The sequence below is a fragment of the Oenanthe melanoleuca genome, chromosome 9 (assembly GCF_029582105.1).
Source record: "Oenanthe melanoleuca isolate GR-GAL-2019-014 chromosome 9, OMel1.0, whole genome shotgun sequence".
NCBI classification, from domain to species: domain Eukaryota; kingdom Metazoa; phylum Chordata; class Aves; order Passeriformes; family Muscicapidae; genus Oenanthe; species Oenanthe melanoleuca.
The window spans coordinates 17953431-17976180 of NC_079343.1; the positions used below are offsets into that span (position 1 = coordinate 17953431).

At 35.3% G+C, this 22750-nt stretch overlaps 1 protein-coding gene across 1 annotated transcript in view; it reads left to right on the top strand.

Moving 5' to 3' along the window:
• Positions 1–22750, top strand: part of NAALADL2 (N-acetylated alpha-linked acidic dipeptidase like 2) — a 298774-nt gene that overhangs the window by 200126 nt on the left and 75898 nt on the right. The window contains exons 7-9 of the mRNA XM_056498926.1: positions 5199–5291; positions 9425–9630; positions 11131–11250. Of these exons, the coding sequence (XP_056354901.1) occupies positions 5199–5291; positions 9425–9630; positions 11131–11250 (419 nt within the window). The remainder of the gene's footprint in view (positions 1–5198; positions 5292–9424; positions 9631–11130; positions 11251–22750) is intronic.

Consider the following 22750-nt stretch of genomic DNA (forward strand, 5'->3'; position numbering starts at 1 on the left):
CTTGAAGTAATGGTGAAGCTGTTGATGTTCTGGAGCACAGAGTGTGCTGTTGGTTCAGTAGCAGCCTTAATGGAAGAGATGATGGTCTTTTGATAAGAAATTGTGTACAACTATTTAATACTAGTAATTAAAAGAGATAATGCTGGGGACAGCAATGCATTTGAGAAGAACTAAGGTTGAATTTGCAGTTTTCCTGTTGATTTGAAGAAGCTTAAGAGAGAGATTTCACTTCTGACGTAGGACTCATCACTTATCTGTCAAAAGAGGTGAATGAGCAATTCAGATGATTGGTTGGCTTAAAATTTGTTAGGATAAAATGATCATCATTCTCTCATCATTATGTTTCAAAAAGCTGAACAGCAGATTCATCAGTAATGATTAAACATTTATATATAGTTTTCTTACATTGCTGCTTTTTTCCCTTAGCCTTGCAGTTTTCGAGAGAGAAAATGTGACAGAGGGGGTGGGAGGATGGAGGCAAACATCCCACACAGATTGAGCACTCAGGACCTACAAAGCAAACAGTGGGAATTGAAGTCAGCTGTTAATTTTGTGTTAGATGAAGTCAGTAATTAGATTTGCTTTTTTGTTTGGTATGGGACATTATTGTTAATCCTCATTAATCTGAAATTCTGTGCTCTCTTGCTCTTTTTTCCCAAAGATAGGCAATCAGAAGGAATTTCAGAGTGAACTTTTGAAACTTCCTTTTTTTAACAAAATCTTACTAGGACATTTGCTAGAACATTGTGAAGGTTGTTGTAAAACTAAAGGACTCCTATAAACATAAACAAAGCAAGTCCTGCTGTGTACAGTGAACTGCCTTTGCTGTTAAGTTTCCCACAATTTGGGAGATTGCAGTAATGTACAAATTGCCCTTTTTCAATTAAACTCTTGAGTAATTAATGTAAATCTACTTAATGGCAATTAACTTACAAAGTGTTTTTTGACACCAATGACTCTATACTTTGGTTTGAATGGAAATCCTGGGAGCCTGGTATTTAAATACTTTAGTGTTACGTGTGTAGTTTCTCCATTTGGTTTTAAGTGTCAGTTTTCATACTCATCCTGATGAATGTCTGAGAAGAGAGAAGATGAGAAAGATCCAGGATCTCAGTAGTGATCAGTCTCCAGGTGTCTCCTTGTGTGGCTCATCCTGTTTTTCCACTTTTCTCCACATTTATGCTGCTGGTCACTCTTGGGGACAAGGACTAGGTGAGACCTAGTGTGGCTGAGCAATACATCTTAATTGGTAGGAAGTGTAATGCAAGTGATCTCACTTAAACATCCCATTTCTTCCCACCTCCTAATGCCTTTTCCTCTGCAATAGGTGTAATTTTTTATACTTTAACTTCTAAAATTATAAAGCCAAAGCATGAACAGTTTAAGTAACTTGAATGATATCAAACACTGTGAATAATAGAGCCAGGTATACAAAGACTGCCAGCATTCTGCTGCAGACAGTAAAATTACTCAGATCAAAATGCTTTTCTGGGTAGAATCTTTTGATCTTTTGTAACCTTTTTTTAGTCTACAAAATACAGTCACTGATCAATAGTGAATCATCACAGTGACTGCAGTGCAGAGCTCCATTGTGGGCTGCAAACAAATCTACCTCTGACAAAATGGGTGAGCAGAGCTGACTGTTACTGAAAGGTTTGTAGCACAACACAATGAATTTTTATGAGATTTTGAACATCTATTTTATGTAGTTCCATGTGTCAGATGTTCATTGTACTGAGTTTATAGTCAACTCTGATCACGTGAAATTTGAATCATTAATTATATGAAAGGAATAATTGGAAGAGTCTGTTACTTTCCATATTATGTGATTCTCATCCAAGATAAATAAAGTTCTCTGCCAAGTGCTGCACTAGTGCAAATCAAGCCTGTCTTCTTTTCAGTCAGAGGAAGGGCATGGAGTGATAAAGGATATACATCTCCTCCTGTTAAACTACAACCTTGTGATAATAATATATGTGTTTCTCCTTCGTAGTTTGCTACCTGTCAGAGAAAATAAAGGCAACCATATTTAATAAACTCCAGCTCATATCTCACACTGTGATATCAATATGCAAACAATACCATAATTTCTGGGTATTTGGACTGTGGTAAACTTGAATTCAAGGAAGCAAATAAAGAAAGATGCCAGCAGATTGTGTGGCAGTGGATGTTACTGTATCTACCAAATCTGGAGTCATTGTACATAACAGTAGAAATATAATAAAGTTCTGCAGATGTCTCTTACTGGCATTTGAAAGAAGAACAAGTTAAATAGGGAACTCTGATCTAATTCAGACATCCTGTATATGAAAACTTACAGACATTTATACCTATCCTCTCAGATTTTCTGTTCATGATCACTCTAAATTCTGTTCCTTTTTTAAACAGAAGTTCATGGGAAGAATTAAGCATGAACAGTGTGAACCTTTTTATATGTCTTCCCTCTACTCCCACCTGAAGCCTCAAGGGTGTTTCTACCAGAATTGTTAATGATTAAGATATATTTTCAGATTTTTGTTCTGTGCCAGTGTTTTCCTGTGCTTTTGATTGCTATAAAGCAGGTAAAGAATGAAAGTAGTGTGAGGTTATGAAATTCAGCTGTACCATCTGAAGCATTTTCAACTCTCTTTGATGTTGACTGTGACACATTTGTTCTGTATCACATTAGGCCATCCTAGTTTAGAGCCTCTTTAAAGGACTTTATTCTAGGCATTTCTTATTTCAAAAACTCTTCATCTGAAGAGTTTTATTTCTGGATTCCTCACTGTAGGTCACAAAAGATGATCAAATACCAATGAGTTTATTCATTAAGCTCTTCATACTAAGACTGGGCTTGGAGATTCAAGATCTATGAATATTTGTCACGAAAGAAATATTTTCTTTTTAAATGATAGTAAATATGTTTGTGCTCTTCTATTCCAGAAGTGGCTTTTAGCTTACATAAAGATAGAGAATCCTGAGTAATATTAAGGTAAAATCTCCTCACAGCATCCAGAGAATATAAATATATTAAAAAAAAAAAAAAAAAAAAAAAAAGGAAAGTTGTCAAGTTCCTTAAAATACAGCATTAGGACGAGAGGTTTGTTGTCAGAACTGTTTAGAGTGGATTAAATCTTGCTTCTGCTGTATACTCCAAAGAGTAGTTTCAGCCTTTTCATCTGGTGTTCTAAGCCTTTAAGCCCAAGTCACTTTAAGCTGACTACTGTGTTACATGACTATTAACTCGAGGATCTGATGTTAGACTATGGGTATTGCCAGAAGTTAATTTTCTGTGTCTTTATTGTCAGTTGGAGACTGGATAGCTGATGTTGATTAAGGAAAAACAGTGAAGTCAGTTGTCTTCAAAAGGATTTATCTTCTTTTTGTCTGAGAAGGAGCCTAAAGGAACAAACATCTCAAGTGTTGTAGGAAAAGGAAATCAGTTTTGACTTTAAAATCTCTTTTTTTAAAGAAGAGTAAATTGGCTCTAGAGTGTTTGTAGGTGAGAAACAGCAGCAAGAAGTAACTTGCATAGTTTAGATTAAATTTAAGCTGCTTAATCAACATAAATGGCTTGAGCTGTTTTTACTTGTTTTAAAAGACCCTTTGGGAATCCTTTGGACTACTTTTTAAATGAAATATTTTTTTTTAAATTCTAAAATAATATCAGTGGATTTATTGAACAAACATGATTCATTTACATGGCATTAATAAATCTTCCAGTAACTTACATCAGAATAGCAAAGCTAATTAAGTGACAAATCAAAATATTAATGTGCTGTGATTGTTGCAAAGTCATGTGAGGGTTTATTTTTAATTATTTTTATTAATTTTAATTTTAACTGCTTGGCTTGCTTTTTCCTTACTGGTTCGTTTAAGCAAAACCAGAATTGTCATAGAGAAGACACATCTGTTGATAACAGAAGAGGTTTTGTCTGAATAAAAAACAGAGTAACTATTGTTAATTAATTATTTAAATGAACACCAGCAGTTAATACCAATGAAAACTAGCGAATTGCATCTTATTTTAAGAATATTTTAAAGCAAATTTACCATATGAACCAGCAAATGAGCCCTGAAGAACAGTAATGATGTGTTGTTTATGTTTCCCATGTTGCAGTAACTCCCCACTGACATATTCAGGAAACAAAGTCTGGGAAGAAACTGTTAGAAATAGATCAGTGGGAGGATAACAGCCTGGGACATAGAGAGCAAAGTGGTCTGTGGAATATTTTGGTTTTGGTCTGTGGCAGTGGGGATGTGGACAGGGAAGGAATTCTGTCCCAGAGATGTGCATGGGTGGGGAGAATCCCCTGCAGGTCTGGGGCCAGGCACTGCCTCCTGGCACAACAAGGAGTTTTAGACATTTTCATTTCTCTGGGATAGAGTTATGACCTTTCAGCTGAGCTGGATGTTAACACAGTCTGTTATCATGCAAATGAAACATCTGGAAGGTGTCAGCAGCTGCCCATGGCTGGTGGGTTGGTTTCCAGGAACTCAGGTGGTCACTGTGTCCCACCTTCTTGTAATCTATTTAAACTCAGATATTTGCTCTGCTCTGGCTTTATTCTGTGCTACAGTCTCAACTGGCAAGTTCCTTACATTTTAGCAGCTTTGACATCGTTCTGCCTTTGTATTTGCACCATTTCCTCATCTGAAGCCAGCCAAGCCAAAACCCTGCCTCCTGTTGGCACATCTTCACAGGAGCATCACCAAAGGCTGTGCTGGCAAAGCCCTGGGGAGCTCTGACTGTTCCCATCTGATTTAGCACTGAGGCTTTTCTCCAGAGGAAAATGTCATATAAACCAGGTGTGGATGTTATTGATAGATTGACCTAGGTGAAGGATTAAGTGAGAAGAACATATAAGAATAAAACCTATAAAGATTTTTGTTATCACAAAGTTATGTAAATCCTACTCTTAATTTTTTTTTCCTGTTGTATCCTGGCAGCATTTATTGAGAGAATTCAATGATCTTTTAACTCAAGGAGTAGAGATCTCTTTTGAGATTCCATCTTTGAACAGTTAAAATGGGACTAAGAAAATAATATTAATACATATTTCGTGTTTTAATCTGTGGTTCCTATTCAGTTTTTTTTTTTAACCTTCTCATTTTAAATTCTTTTTTTTTTAAGCTGTGGAATTTATATCTTCGGCCTGTACGTTTCTTGACAGGGTGAATAAGTTTAACATTTTCTTTTTTTTTTTCTTCTTTCACAGGCAAAAAAACGATCAGTCTGAACATTCAGTCTGTCACAACTTACAAGACAATTTCTAATGTCATTGGATATCTGAAAGGAGCTGTATTTCCTGGTAAGTATCCCTTTGGCATTTGTATTGATTACTTGTTTCACAATGGCTGGGAGTCATAGCTGAGATCAGAATCCTATTTTGCCACATAATTCACTAATACAGAGGAAAGAAAAAGACTTTTTTTTACTCATTTTGTGATTTATGACAAGTCAGAATGTGAGGGTTAAACAGAGAATGAGCTGAAGGGGATATTGTAGTTACAAAAAGCAGATTTTTACACAAGCAGCAGGTGTTGCACATGGACCACAGAGACTATCAGTAGTTTGTACCAAGTAACTGTGTTATGGTTGTAATTTTAATATGGTTTTAACACTTGCTGCAGCATTATTTTGTGTCTCAATCATGCCTTAAGCTAGTTTTTTACAATTCTATGAATAATAATTACTGTTCTCTGTGTCTGATGATTGAACAATAGGGCTCTAATGACAATGCAACTGGGACATAAAGCACAGCCCCCTCTGTCCTTTGATGCTGTACATAAATAATGTGATAATCAGGATATCATAAGATCATTCTAAGATTATTTTGTTAGTTAGTGAATTTACCTAAAGCTGAAGGGTTTCTGCACAGTGAATGAATGCTGTTGCTGGTTACTGAAATAGTGCAAACAATTCCTAGTGTGCAGATGATCATCAAAACATCATCATGCTTGCCTTAATAATCTTTTATTAGCTTATGAAGAAAGGATGGAAATCTATTTACAGTCCCTTAGGAGATGGGCCAGTCATTTCATGTTTTAAGTAATGGAATGAAGGAGGTGGAGAAAATTTTATTCCTGTTGGTGAAATAACGACTCAGCTTTGTGCATGCAGAACTTTATACTTCTCACCAGACTTTTTGTTTATTTAAAGCAACAAAGGAAATAATTAGCACAGTGAATTTAATTTCTATGAAGGATTTAATTTTCTTCATGAATTTGAAGTTACCAGTCTGCTATTATTAATGTTTTGCAAATAGCTGTCATGAAGTTGGAAAGGCAGAAACTGCAATTTTTAGACATTCTGTCTTCCGAATTGTGAAACAGCAGCAAAAAAAAAATAATAAAAAGTGTGCTTCAGTTTCTGTTTAACAAGTCTTCTATATGTTCTCTATACCTGAACCTTTCATCTTATTTTTAATCAGAAGGTACTTTTTGGAGGTTTGCCAATATATGCTGAATTTTAGGAATCTAAGGATATATAAATAAGTGAAGTCAGTAGCAGTACCCAGATGACAACTTTGTCCCAGGGATGTCTGGCTCAACAAGAGCCATAACAACTGTGTTCTTGTATAGGCACAAGTTAAAAGTCTGATGCACTGTAATATTTTGTACAGAATCAATGTTAGACCTTTGTTTCTTTCTCTTCTCTTCCTGCCTGACATGACAGTTATTCCTTCTCAACTGCTTTGGATCTTGATATTTTCATGGCATTGACTCTCTGTCAGTTTGATGGGGTTTTTGCTCATTTCATACCCATGAAATATTCACCTTTATGTTCACAGAAGTGCAGAAAGAAAGCAAAATTTATCTTTAGTGCTTAATGAAAGACTGCAGAATATCACCAAGGGTGAAATTTATTTCTTTTTGCTTAAAGACACCTAACACACACAAGCACATCTCTGTAATGGTGACCTTAGCTGGCATTTGATCTGAGGAGTAAGAACAAGCATCTGAAGTGTGACTGAGATGTTAAAATGTTTAGGAGTAGATGAAATGTGATAGTTGGTAGCATTTTAAAACCCAAAAAACGTAACACTGGTTTTATAGCTCTATTGGACATAGTTGAAGATGGGATGTATAATAAGGAAAGACAGGATAAAGAGACTATTTTTAAAGATAAATCCCTGTTGTTCAGCCCCTCAGTACCCTGAACACTATCCTGTGTTATCACCCTCAAGGGTATCTGATGGGCATTTTTTCTCTATCTCTAGTTCTTTCTCTTTTTTTCTTTTTTTGCCATGTGATGCTGAGAAAGGACAGCTGCTGCCTCTGCAAGCATGACCATCCTTTCTCCTGTGCTTTTCCTGTAGTCATTTGCTTTAGGGTACTGCCTCTATTTGAGGGAGAGATGTGCAAAGATGAAGAATTTCAGAGGAGGCACCAGCTGTTATGTTTTGCCCCTGCTCATTCAGCTGGCATCTCCAGCAGTAAGCTGATGCTTCCTTCTCCACCAAAATATCCTGCATTATTTTAATGAGGTCTCTCTCCTCTCACACAGTCTGTTCACAGGCTAAACAGAAATTATTTTACAGGGAAGCACTGATCCTGTCTGATCCCCCTGTGTTAGTGGCACTTCCTTTAATGACCTAGAGGCCATTCATTTTGGTTCCTAATTCCTGTCATTAAATGAGTTGATGATCCAATGTTTTTTTCATTGTCAGTGCAACCTATAATTAAACCTTTCAACGCACAAGTTGCAAAATTATGGGGTTTAGATTTCATTTTGTTACATTAAATTATTATGTAAGTCTAGATTGACACTGTGCATATCTGTTTTTAGAAAGAAATTCTTGTTTCCATACCTACACACCCCCCAAGCAGTTGATTGAAAGTATTGTTTTATAGGTACATAACACTTCTTTGTAAAGCATTTTGATTCCTTATTAAACAACATGTTCAAATATTTTGTTGAACAGTTCTAGTGAAACTCCAAGTTGATAGAGAATGCTTTTATAATCAAAATGTTCCATTAATATTGTTTCCAGGCAGCAGTCACTGCAAAACATACCAAGTAGATATTTTAATTTTATAGGCAAATACAAAGTGTGGGCAGCTATCTGTTGCTGTGATCTGTTGCTATTGTGATCAACTGACAGCAAGTGAATGAATTCACTTGATTACAGAAAGAAAAAGGAAACTTTTGCACTTTTTGGAACCCATGTGACACTCAGGGATTGTTGTGGGTCTGGCATCTCTGTTCTTCACTGTTGATAACTGTTCTTCTGTTGTCAGTTGATATCCTGAAATAGAGAGAGAACACCTTTAAAAGTCTAGATCTGGGCCAGGAGGAAACTTTGCAAAATATCAAAACAAAACCTGTAAACAATCCTTTAGAGAGGGTTGTGAATTCATCTCACACAGAAGGTTAAAAGCTCATTCAGAATAACTCAGCTTCAACTTCTTGACAGCCTCAGTCACACCAGTCAGTCATGTTGTTTCATCATCAGTTCTGGAGTAAAATAAGGGGTTTTTTTCCTTGTGAGTGGTATCATGGTTATATATAATGCCTATATAATGAGAGAAGAAGATTTAATTTCATTTCTCTGAAAAAACAAGTGTGTTAGGTTGGGGGTTTTTTTTGGTTCTTTTTTTCATGAGTAACCATTGGCATATTTATTTCAGGTTGAAACTTCTTGCTTTTCATTCTATGATATGCTTTCTTCCAGCATTAACACAACTGCTAGGTGTGACTTAACCATTTCTGTATCATTCATTATCTCTCTCCCTCTGTCATGTCTCCTCTCTAAACCTGCACTCCAGGTATTTTCATGTCTCCTTCCATGGAAGGCTAAATCCTGATCTCTAATCTGCTTGCCAGCTGCTCCACTGCTGTTTCTGCCATGTCTTTTTTGAGATAGGGTGGTGAGCACTGAACACAGTCTTCCAGGTGAGGGAGTACTAATACTTTGTGTGTTTTCTTTATGTTTCCCATTTCCCATTGCACTGCCACACCTTTTTTTCTTTATTTTTTTTTATTTTTCCTTCCTTTTTTTTTTTTTTTTTTTTTTTTTTGGATGCTGATGTGTATTGAAGATTGTTTCCTTCTTATTATTTTGTGGTTTTTTATAGCACTCTACTGTGAGCATGATTGTCTGTATGAGCTAGCCCTGGCTGTAAAAATGGTCTATATCAGATCTATAAGGAGAGCAATAAGTAAATAAAGAAGGCAAGGGCATGGGGATTAATTTAGGAAACTGTATCCATATTTTTATTTACCAGTTCATTTTTAACTATGGCTCACAGTTTAATGTATAGCTGTGGTATGATTGTCTTGCATGTCACCATATACATTTTTATTGACAGCTTTGTGTTGCATTAATGACAATACACACTACTAGTACAGTTCATTTTTAGGGTTGTTTGGAATCCTTATAATCTGAGTATTAAAAAAAATTGGTTGTTTTTTTTTTTTTTTTTTGATTCCTCATTTCAGACAGATACATCATCATTGGAAGCCATCACAGCAGTTTGGAGGGTTATGGTGGGCAAGGCTGGGCCAGCAGCACTGCTGTCATCACAGCCCTGCTCCAAGCCCTGGTGGCAGAGGTGCAGAGGGGCTGGAGACCTGACAGGACCCTGCTCTTCTGCTCCTGGGGAGGAACAGCCCTGGGGAACGTCGGCTCCTACGAGTGGGCTGAGGTAAAACTGCTCCGGGAGCCTCCCTGCACTGAGCATTCCTTCTGCTGCAAGTCTGCAAACAGTGGGAAATTACCACGTGCAGGTTGTGCCTCATTAACTGGTCTCTGAGGTCTGTCTGTGCTCCTTCATGTACAGCAAATCCAGGGGAAACATCCACTGGGGCCATTCCTGGGATAATGAATGGGGAGGCAGGATGTGCCATGGCTGTGGAGGTTGCATGTACAGCACCTTTGGGAGCTGATTCCCCTCCCTAATTCAGCATTGTACAAGGGCATTGCCAGGGTCTGACAGGGAGAAAAACCTCAAAAAACACCATAGGCACAGAAAGAGCTTAGAGAGCTTTTCCACCTTCTTGAGGGTTTAATATTTAATAATTTTTTCATTGATAGGCTTAGTGTGGGGAGAAGTGAATCAGGAGAGAAAGAAGAGAACCATGCTATGGTTTACATAATTAAATAAACCTTGCAGTGTCTCCATGGCTAGTTCTGATTCACTTCTCACACATTTGTGCTAAGGAGTTGCATACAGACAATTCCTTGGGCTCTTACTTCCAACAGTGGGAATCAACTGATTGAAAGAAAATACCTCAAAAAGTATTGATGATCATACATGGCCAAAGTAGACTTCAGGTCATAAATGAAAGGAGTTGCTACTCATTCAGGCAGAGTTTCATGGCTGCTTTTCCAACTCTAATGGTTCAATGAATTAAAACAGTAGATAAAATAAAGAGTTAATTGCTTTTTACCATGCATAAGAAGCAGACAGCCCTCATTGAAATTTCATACTTCCAACATGATTATTCTTCAGAAACAAGAGGGGGTGAAAAAATCAAATTGGAAAGATCCAGGCTGGAAGCAAAATTTGTTTAGTTCCACTTCAAGTCAGCTTTGCATCAGATGTAATTGCGTTACACCCCTTCTGTTCAATATAAAGAGGCACTTCATGCAAAGAGGAACTCATTACTGAGAAGGCAAAGGGGATCCTTTTAAAAAAGAGATAATAATTGAAACAGTTTGTACATGCTATTTTTATAGTCTGAAAAATAATAAAATGAAAACACTGGGAAAGTTATGCAATTCAAATCTGAATTTGGTCTCTAAATATTTGAGTCTATTTAAGTGTTGATAATGATTGCTTTTGAAGTTTGTCTTCTGTCAGGCATAAGTTTAAAAGGCCATGATGTTGTTTCACAGTGTGTAATGTTTTCATTTTTGGCCTTACAAGTGTAGTAATTTTTAATTCCTCCCAGACCTGTTTGCATTTTCTTTAGATGATGTGTGAAATGGAATTACAACTTCTGCTCTGTAGAGAAATAGCACTAAGATATCCTTTGAAGTTCATAAGAGCATATTGTAAGAAGCAGTAGTTAACTAACACTTGGGGAATCACAGAGGATGGAAATGTAGGGTGCAGTTTTCCCCTAGAAGCAACCAAAATAACAAAACCAGCCTTAATTATAATGATGCACAGTAGTAACCATTTTTTCTGCTTGTGTTGTAGGATCTCAGGAGTGTTCTTCAGAGAAATGCTGTGGCCTATGTTAGCCTCCATAATCCAGTCACAGGCAACTCAACTCTACACCCTGTTGCATCCCCTTCTCTTCAGCAGCTGGCAGCAGAGGTTAGAAATAAAATACTTGGTTCATTTGTAGTTTATGAAGTTACATGGTTACATGAAATTACATGGTTAACCTGCTTAATACCAGTTGATGTTAGACAGCAATAGGTGGTTATTTTGTTTAAGAATTTTAACCTCACAAATACACATGAACTCTTTGTTTGGTTTTTTTTTTAAAGTAAGCAGGTTAAGTTTTATTTTAAAAAATAATAGATTAAGAGGTTGGAAGGGATAACTTGTTTCACCTGTTTGTTAGATGAAGTCTGACCAGACTTGCATGCCCTGCAGCTTTTTTACCTTTTGGCAGCTTTACAGTAACATATTTGTTATTCCTCAGCACAGAGCACATTTTTCTCATCCCAATCAGGTCTTTCCAGGCTATTTTTTTAATTTGCATTTAAACCTGTATATTTACCAGATGTAGCATGGCACACAGGGAGAGTGTCACTCCTGCCATAATAAACCCTTTCTAAAGTGAGTATGTCAGGCTCAGTGCTCAGTGATGCCTCTGCAGCTCATCTGGAGTCAGAATATTCCACAGGTTAAGGGCACACAGGCCTTAAACTGATGACCCTGTTGCTGTTCCTGAGGTTTCTGAATTTATCAATATTTTACATGAATGGACAATAATGGAAGGCACATTCTAAATTACAAAACCAGTTTGAAGTGATATGCATAAAATGGAGTTCAATTTCACTTTCATAAATTATGATTTTTAGATGTTTTTTTCTGTAAGTTTGCCAAATGAATACTTATTCTGATGTTCCCTTGACTTGCCTTTGAAGTATTTGGTAATAAGCACTCCTCAGAGCTGTATCTTGGATTAAATGCAGTTTAAGACTGATCTGGCTTGGCAATTGTTCAACTAAGTTAGTAAAATGATATCAGTAAATTGCTTCTTAGCAGTCTTAACCACTTCTCCTGTTCAGTGTTTAAGTGGTAATTTCCTCACGGAAAGAATATGATTTTTTCTGTTGTAAGTATAATGAAAAATGTGATGCAACATCATTTCAGAGAAAAAGAACAACCTTCCATTTGTGGAAAATTATTTATAAAGTTATATATGTGAGTCTGCAGGTGCTATGGATATGTCAATTCACATTTTATTATCAGTTTTAACTATTGTATTCGCAGGAAATGCTCTCCTGAAAAGTTCTTACCCTTTTGTTAATCTAGTGGTGTTGGCAGCTCTAGCTCCATTAAAACAAGTATTTGCCATTTAAGGGAGTAAGTTTATTACATTAGGTCCTTGAGCTATTTGTTTTTTTCTTATTTTATTTCTTTGATTCCACAACACAATCCATGGCAGTGATCTGAAAACTAAATTGTCTGGAGCTTTGCAGCAGTCTCTTTATTATCTATTTATCACTTTATTAAGACTAGATTCTTTCATCCTAATAAATGCCATATTAGTATGAGTGTTACAGTCATGCCCTCTGTTTTGAAAAGGAAGCAAATTTCTGCTTTATTTCTGTGGTGTTGAATAATATTTTGTAATTCTTGCAATAGCAGTTGTGTTCTGTTCAGCAGTATAGAAAGAGCCCCTCTTAGCAGCCTTGCCTTGCACCTGTTAATTAATAAAATGTGACTAGAATGTAATTTTTTTTTTTAAGTCCTAGTAAACACCTTCCATCTCACTTCTGATTCTTTAGTTTTGAGAGTGCATCCCTTCTGCATGTTTATCCTAAAACCCCATTTAAAAAGTAAAGGATAAAATACCTGTGAACATTTTATCTGTTTGGCTTTCCTTTCTGCAGGTTATTATTACTTGTAATTAATATAACTGTCATACACTTTGTGACATTAAAAAGATTTATAGGAATTACTGCTTCCAATTGCTGGCTGGATTTCTGAATTCTTGTCAAATGTATTGACAGTGATGGAACAGCCCAGCACAGGTCCTTGTTTGTTCCCATGGGTGCTCACAATTTGCCATGTGCCCAGAAGATTTTCTCTGGAAGACTAATCTGCTAATAAAGAATATTGATATTACTTCCAGTACTTGCCAGGAAGACAATGTAATTACAGATTACCTGTAAGTTATGACAGTGCAAATGGGGTGAGATGTGATTTTTTGGAGCTCATCTCATCTTGAAGAAATTGTGAGTCTGTTCACATGAGATTTTTGCTACCAGGTGCAGGTTCCAAAGAGCTTAAAAATTCCAGTGAGAGGAAAAGATCATTTTAATTTGTGTGAGCTCTGAATATAGGTTAGAACAGAAAAGAAGGTGAAACAGGAATTTAGAATTAATGATATCAGTTCATTTTAAAAAGAAAAGATAGATTTACCTGTCTTGTTTAGTTAGACAGAAGTTTTCCATAATTTGTGAATACATGGAAGATCCTGTACTGTGCCTTTAGATTCAGTGGTAGAATTCATAATTTAATTCCATTTTTAGACCACAACAAAAGAAACTGCCATGCATTATTTTTCCTTCTACTGCTAAACAGTATTGTACCATTGTTTGGAGGTAAGGAAGACTAAAATCTCACAATTATTTGGGTTTTGTTCAGTGCTTACTGTCGTGCTAAAGTTGTGTGTGAAAGAAAGGGAGAATGTATTGATAAGAAAAATTAATACATATTAGAAAAGCCTACAGAGTGTAAGTGCTAGAATTCTAGTGATAACAATGAAAAACTGTCATTTGTCCTGTGAAAGAGAGCTCAAGTAACAATCAGATTTAGTGCAGAGCACTCTGTGGATGCTGCAAGGAATATAATTTAGAAAGAACTGTGGAGAAATAGCAAATGAAGATGGGCCAATGCACACAGCAGTGTTTGCTTTCTGTGGTTTTTTTTTCCCCTAAAAAAGTTGCATCACTGCAGCTTCCACAGTATTTTTTTCCCCTTAATTTCTGGGAAAAGTAAGGAAGAAGTTTTAGCTGAAATGTGGTTTGTGGGGATATTCTAAACTCAAACATGAAAAGAAAAATCGTGAAATCTAATAACTTGTTCACTGTGTGAGGTTTGGCAATCAGAGAATAGAATAAGTGCTTGGCTAATTAACAGAGACCATGCTTCTTAAAGAATGTTTTGTATAAAGGGATTATATCTTCATATGAGTGCAGGTTTCAAAAGGGAGCTACATAAGCAGTCTGCAAATAATAATTTTATATGCCTGTCTCTGGGATTCTGGTTGAAACACCAAATTACACGAAGAAGCGAATTTAAATATTTGGATTAATAAAGCAAAGAGGAGCTCAAACAGTTCTGAGACCTTGACATATTTAGTTCAAATATTTTTTTATATGACTAATTAGGTGTCCAAATTAACAAGAGGGAAGGACTGCCAAGTTATATTTTTGTCTACTGTTATTTTATATGGAAAATGATGGTTAATTCACTTGCTCAGTTGGTGAATCATCATTTGTTGGCAGAGTGTCATTGGTAAATTGGGTTTGTTTGAGGCTGGGATTCATTCTCTGTAAATAAGACTAGTAATGATTTTTTCTATAATGGACATGTCACAAAAGAAAAAGTTATCACGAAACATAAATTCATTGCTGTTGTCTTTTAAGTGATTGTGTAACCATCAGACTCCAGGAATGCTGTTACTGCTGAGCCCAACAAAACTTACTTCTCCTTTCTCCCAAGGAAAAGAATGATTTAAAGCCATTGATGAATGAGTTGATCATTAAAAATGACTGTGCCAAATATTGTTCCATGCTATTTATTAGCATTTGCTTCCACTAATGGAGTAAAAGGCATAAAACATCTCTACATTTAAAGGTGGTGTTATTGACAGAAAGCTCTTTTTTCTTTTTGAAGTAGAACCAAAGATAAACTGCACAGATGTTACTAGCATTATTTCTTGATTTTTTTTTTTAATCTTACATTAATGTCAGCATTGATTTTCTTCTTCCAACTTCTTTGTTTCTCATTTTTTTATACTGTCAGCATTAATAGTGGATCTCCTAGTGTCATATATCAGCAGCTGTCAATAAGAAAAAAGATGGTTATATGATTATTTGAATTGCTTGTTCTATACCTTATAAGAGCTTTCAGTCTTTACCTATTATCACTTTTAGTGTTAGATTTGATTGCTGATGTTACTTTTTACATTTGTGTTGAGAACAAAAGAAAATCTCTTGAGAATCAGAAGTTTATGCTGTGAACTTCAATCTCAGGAGTTCCTAACTGTGTTAGAATGATGCTGTTAATATAACTGGCAATACTTAATTGCCAGACCTATTAAATTAATTAAGATGCTCCTTCTCCGATGTGGAAAGTTTCATTTAATGGTGGATTTGATTTGCAGGAGGTTTTTTTGTATCTTCTGACCACTCTTTCCTTTTGATAAAATTCTGCTTTGTCCACTGTTACACATTTTGTCACTCTTCTTCCAAACTGAATAATTTTAATAAATAAATGCTGATTCAGAGAGTGAGTAATTTAACCTACTTATATATTTCGATGTTATGAAAATACTGTTGCTGTTAAACATGGAGAAAAGAGTTTATTAGCAGGACATAATGAAATAATGAACCAGTTTTCCAGCTGTGATTTTATTGGAGATTTGGTACAATCCCTTTGTTCCTGATGACTCAAGTTTTCTGCTTCATGTCCTTCCCTGCATTTACATGGATTTGTAGTAGAGGTAAATTATGTATATTTTCAGAAAGGTTTTCTTGTTTTGAAATGTAAATGCCTACTTTGATAACCATTGTGAATGAAACTGAATCAATCTGAATTTTTATTACCTTTAAGTGTAGTACTGGAGTAGGGAAATTAATTCCTTTTCTGCTGCAGAAATGGGGTTTGGTTCAGGGTTTCTCTTGTCCAATCTAGTTAATATTGCCTCACATAATGAGCTGTGCTATGTAAGGGAATTGTTTTTCCCTTCCAGACCCTTTAGCCAGACTACAATATTAGAAAAATTAACTTCACTTCTGTCTAAATATTCCTTTGTATAATTTCATCTTGATTATTTCCCTTCAGAGCTTTTTCATGATCATAGAAAGATGTTTTCTTAGCAATAGAAAAACCTTTATTGTAGAGAGTTTAAAAGTAAACTTTTACTTCTCACAAAAGAGGATAGATTGAAAGCTCTAGATATTTTAAAGTTTCTATATAAACAGAAATCATTGAAAAGTTTCTCTTGATGTTTCATCATTATTAACTATGTTGCTGAATTGAATTAAATTAAATTGACTCAATAGGTATAAGCTGTACTACACAAACAGCCCATGGGAAAGAAATGCACATACAAAAATTAGGTGTATGGCCAAATAACCAGAAAGAAAGAAAGCACCTTTAAATCAGAATTGATAAGAAATTAGTATAAAGTGACCTGAGACTTAAGTCTGTGTAATGTTGTTTGGTCCACAGCAGCTGCAGCCATGGGCTTTAGTTCTGCATGTCACAGAAAAAGAATCAAAATCTCATAGAGCACAATTTACTCTTTAGTTTGCAGATCCTTGTTGGGAAAAACAAAGAAAAGCACCTGGGTAGTGAAAAGCACACCATTTGTTTGCTATAAATAAAAAGTAATGCCATATTTCTTTAACCTTGCCAAAAGTTTCAGTGTGGGCTTTTTTTTTTGTGAAAATATTGACCTGAGCCCCAGTGGGTGCAGTGAAGAGTTTGGAATTCCTGCTCACGTAGAGAGATTTTCAGGCTGGAAGTTCTGGTTCAACATGGATCCTTATCATACTTGGAGGACTCTTACATGTCTTCTAGGATTCAGATTTAGAAATCAATTCAAAATTATGGTGATTGGCATATTTTGTTACATAAATTTTTTACCCCTTTAATTTCAGTGTTGTCACAGTAACAGTTCTTACCCGTGAAAACAAAAGCTTGATTGCTTCAGGGTTGTTAATTGAACTTTTGTATCTCTTGTTTAGGTATGGCTATACAAGAATTACTGAAATTTGGGCAGGGGAAAAAAAGAAATCCCCAAACATCTGACCTGGTTAATGTCAGTCATCAAAAGGAAAAAAAAAAAAAAACCCTTAAAATTTTGACTTAGGCATATTTATTGGCAAGAAGTTAGAATTCCTTTGTGAATTCTTTGAAACCAGGTGTGAGGAAAATCATTCCAAATCCATTTAAAACTGTGAAAGTTTGAATAATCACAAGCAGAAACTTGAACTGTTCTGGGGTTTGCCTGGTTTGTGCATTCTTCATCTGTTTATCACAAGCATATTCTGGTGGTGATGTCTTGTCCAGTGTAAAAAAACTGAGTTAAAACCTGAGCTAACCAGAGCTAGAAAGGAAAATTTTGGGACACCATGAACAGAGAATGTGAAATTTCAAAAGCAGTTTTGAGCCAATTGAATATATGTAAAAAATACCTGTATTTCCTAAATTATTCCTGAGGTTTTAATTAGTCATGTAGTTGTAATGTAGTTAATTTTTGTTTATTGAGTCAAGGAACCACAATTCCCATAGTTATTCCTGTCATGAAGTGCACACTGAATAGGACTTCAGTAAATAGAACAGAGGAAATTTTACAGCAGATAATCTCAGATGTCAGGAAAAGCCAAAATGTAAGAAATAGTTTTCTTGGAGGTTCTGCAAAAAGCTTTCTTTTGGCAGCTAAAGGTCACCCAGCTCCAACCTTTGTCTCCTGGCAGAGCATTGAAAGGGATTTCAAAACCTGTTCTGTAGCCTTCTATTTTAACACTTTAAATGCTTCAAGTTTTCTTTCAGAAGGAGGTTTAGGAGAGCTGCTGACTCCTCTGCTTTGTAACACATCATCCTTGTCTTGATTAGATAATTATTGTGTATAATTGCTTCAAACAGGCTCACTGTTCTACCTTCAACAAGTAATTCAGCACTAGAAGGGAGACTTTCAAAAACAAACACCCCCTAAAAAAATCAAATTGAGAACTAGCTTCCTCTCACTTTAAACATGTTCATTTTTTTTTTATTTTAACATAACAATGATTGCTTTTAATTTTAATTATATATGTTTTCAAAAAGTTGCACAGCCAATTCTAATTTATTGCTATTGATTTTTTCCCATAGGCTTTTGAGCACTCCTAGGAAACTGTTGTGCTCTGTGTCTGAATGGAAAAGGAAAACAATATTTAATATTAAGATTAATAAGCAGCTCATGGGTTTGTGAGAATATAGATACAGGGGATCTTCCTGACTTTTCATACATTACCAGTGTCTGTGACAGGCAAGGAAGAGATTTTAGTTTCTGCAGTTCTGGCTAATTAAAGATTTAAAATTGCCAACTAATTCTGCAATTTGAAATCCAGAAATATGTCCAAACATTTGTGGAAAAGTTTATTTTGTAAAGACAGCAGCACAGACTTTTATGTAACATCTTCAGTGATACTCTGGAAATCACTATAAAAGCAGGGGTTTAGGATATTTGCTACTCATGGATTTCCAGTTTACACAAACTGACTGATGAATTTTCAGAGGTGTTACATGTCAATGGAGAACCAGCTTGGAATGGAGCTTTTTCTACCAACATTTATCCAAAAGAAGCACTAAATTCAGTGTTGGTCAACACCTTCATTTTTTATTGGATAGAAACTTGTCACTCACATGAAAACAACTGATCTCAATGTAAGAATATTCCCTTCTTTTTAGAGAAAAGGATAGAGTAGACAATATAAATGTTGTATTTAGCTTCAGACACACAACTCTCAATTGTGGCAGAAAGGATATTATTAAATACATCTGAGTTCTTATGTCTGATTTCTTATATAAATACCAACCATGGACAATGAAACAACCAGGACAATGAAAATCATTTTCTGGAAGTTACAGGCTGTTTATAATTAGAAAAATGTATTTGTGTGTGTGTGTTTGTGCAAATGCACACTTGATTTTGTATCTGTGAATAAAACTGTGAGCTTAGGAAAACTATTCCTATCCATAAAATTATTTGCATATAGAATTATAGCAGTGAGGCCAGAGATACAAACTGTGGCAGGTGGAGTGCACAGAGAAAGATTTAATATTGAGGAAAAAATGAGCTCATGTTTATGGGATTCAATAGCTTTAGTCCATTAAAATATATTGGGTTGCAAAGTAAATTTTTTCCAGACTGCTGACTAGAATCTACACCTTTGAAAATTCATGTAGGTGCTGTATTATTTAGTATTCTCAGGAATGCATATGTGTAACATTCATTAGTCTTCTTTACCAGAGTAAATAGCTTTAGAATGCACTTCACTGGATTTGTCAATTTGTTTTCTCAATTTGTGCAGTGCAAACATTTCTCCCTTACAGACTGTGTGTGCATTGTTTCAGAAAGTTCAATTTTATTTCATCAAAAGTAACTTTTAAAGATCGGAATTTGGAAGATGAAACCTGAAATATAATGTTATAGATGTTTTTCTTAGATTATATTGTGCAGCAATTGCAGAACCTTTGAGCTGTCTGTATTATAGAACTCTGCTAATCAGACTAGGTCAGATTCATGTTAAAACAGAATTTTAAACCAGACTCTGGTTACAACCACATTTTATTCAAGCAGGTGGAGTCTTCTCCCAAACCCTAATATTTCATAGTTCTTGAAACCAAGTTCAAGTGAACTTCTTTGGAAACCAGAAGGAAAAAGTCATTTGGCCATATGGCAATTTCCTTTCTAGGTTTTCTATTCTTTCCTCACTGCTCTTGTTTTGCTGTACAGAGGCAATACCAAGGATGTTTTCTTGTGGTTAAGGTAGATAAAAGTTGGAAGAATCTAGTCAGGAAAAGAGTTTTACAGTACCCCAATGCTGTAAAAATAAAATAACTTGACATCTTTTGGATCATCTAATTTATCTTGCAGTGGAGCTTGGAGACCTGTATTTATGACACACTTTAATAAATCTGCTTTGTGATTATCTTCCTGAAAAATTCAATTTCTACAGATACTTGATATCTTAACTGCAAATCCTGTTATTATACCATTTGCTCAACTCCCATTGAAGTCCAGAAGAGGGTTTTTATATGAAAAATACGATGGTGGTTTATTGACCTTCATGGTCTGTGTGGAGTGGTTGGGAGTGACTTTCCATTTCAGAGACTGAAAAAAAGCTTTTGTGTGTGGCTTGAAGGGGTGATTTCTTCATGCACAGTTGATGTTCAGAAGTTTCAGTGTCAGACTGCAAGTTTCAGGGCAAGGTAAAGCAAATTTCTTTGGCCTTGTTCAGGCTGGTGCCATGAGGGAGGATTTGCCAAGATGTGCCAGGAGGGTTCTTCCAAAGAATTACTGATTTTTGGTGTTCTGTGCCATAAAACAGTTTATTCATTTGTGTCTATTACAACTGAAATTGGGTCTTTGATTACAGTAATAATTTTAAGCAGTTTCCTGAAATTTTTACCATCAGTAAATGTATCTCACTAATTAGTGAGGCTGAGCCTGTGGTCATGGAAATTCAGTCTTTAAAGTCACTTTACCTAGAGTCTTAGAGAGTTTGCCTTCCTGTGCTGATGAAAAAATATGGAAGAAGTTCTAATGCAGTGTTTTCTGGGGTGCTTTGGAGAAACACAGCTACCAAAGATGTGTGCAACAGTTTTTCAATTTTTTTTTTAACTTTATAACTCTGTATTTTTAAGCTACTGAGCTTTTTAAGCTGCTTGGAATTGCTGATGGCATTCTCATTGCAGTCTTGCCACTTATATAAGTCATGCTATGTAATTTTACCTTTAAATATTTGATTGCTCTGAAATTCTCTTATCAAATGGGAACATACTTGCTTGATTTTTACCTTCCTTAAAAAAGCCATTAAAATTCCTAGCAGTTTGTAGTGAATGTTTGCAACAGGTACATCTGACTCAATGAGGCATGGGACTTCAATTTGGTTATAGGAAGGATAAATGTAATTCAGAATCATGTAACAAGCATCAGGAATCAGAGAAAGACTGTCAGTAGATAAAGTTAAATGTAGAAAAAGTGCAGCATAGAAAATTAAATTTACACTATATAATTTTTTACTGCCTTCTTTTGTATCTCCTACCAGTTTGATGTAAATTTTGCAACTAAAATGTGATTTAGTCCTATGAGGTGCCATTTATTATAAAGACTTTACACTGATGGTCATGTTTTTTATTTTAAAATAAGGCAAATACTTAAAAGTCTGCAAATACTGCTTAACAGAAACCAAAGTCTTGAACAAGAATTACAGGATTAAGTTTCATGTTTTCTAGCTGTAAACTAGATAAAAAATAACTCCAGTTTGCAAAGTAGTACAACATATAACAATGTATTTAAATAATTTGTTCCAAGCATAGATATTTTTCCATGCTTTGTTATATAACCACTAGTATAGTAATTTTTTTAGGAAGTCACCATTGCAATACAAAAATTGCTTTTTATGATTTTGAAAGGTTGAACTGTAGTTTTATTTTTGGCAGCTTGTGTTGCTTACATGAACTGATTTTTCCTTGTTTCAGTAGAAATCTGAATACAATATCACAACTGGGTCTTGGCTAATCTTGGCTTGACCTGACCTTTTGAAATATTGTGTTGGTCACCATTTTCAGTTTCTCCTTCCCTCTGGGTGAAAAAGCCTTCTCTGTCATGCAGAATACCTGCAGGCTTTTTGAAAGAGTAATTATTTTAAAGCCATGAAGTTTATCTAAAAGGCAGATTTTTTCTTGTGAAAATGCAGTTCTACCTTCCTGCACAGCCTAGAAAACTGTTTTCTCTTGGAATTTCCAGGTGTGGTGCTTTTGTGTACAAAAACACGGAGTACTTTGGTGGTGGGGGAATTTTAGGTGTCTAATGGTGATCCCTGGGGTTTAGTGATCTGTTTGAGAATCACTGCACTGCCCATGAGTATCAGAGGGATTCAGATAATCCTGAATTGCTTGTCCCTGATGACTTTCAATAAACACAATTCTTGAGGGAGTTGTTTTTCCCTGGTGACAAGTTCCTCTCAATGGAATATGTGTGTGCACAAGTAACACTTTAATGTGGTAGTCATGAAGAACTCAAACTAGGAGCAATTTCTGAGATTTAAATCTTTCTTTTCTGTGACTGATTCTGCAGTGCTACAGAATTTCACCTGAGTTCTCATGTTGCCCTTAAAGGTCATTAAATGATGTTAAGATTTCAGATATTTTCAGTAAGGCTTCATACATGCTTAAATGAAAAGATGTTTAAGTGGGAAAGAAAAATTGCTAAGAAACTAAGGAACCAACATTTTATTAATTTTCATCTTAATATAACATAAATTAAATGCAGCAAGGTTTAGTCACTCTACCTCACAAGATTTCTTGGTGTAGCTTTAATCAGGTAATCAAATGATTGCATTGTATAAATAGGCAAATACATCACATTAGTGATGTGTAACATTCAGGCTATTTAAACCACAACTACTCTCCATCTATAGCATATTAATTGTCACCAGCATATTTAGATTTTCTTTTCCTACACAGAAAAAAAAATGAATTAATATAATTTAAATTATTTTTATGCACATACTTGAATCATGTCAGTTTGATAATGCTCAAAATTGGGGAAATGCTGTGCATTTAATTTTTATGTAGTTTTTTTGCTCTATGATGTTGGGCAAGACAGGAATATTAAGTACCTTGCTTGCCTTTA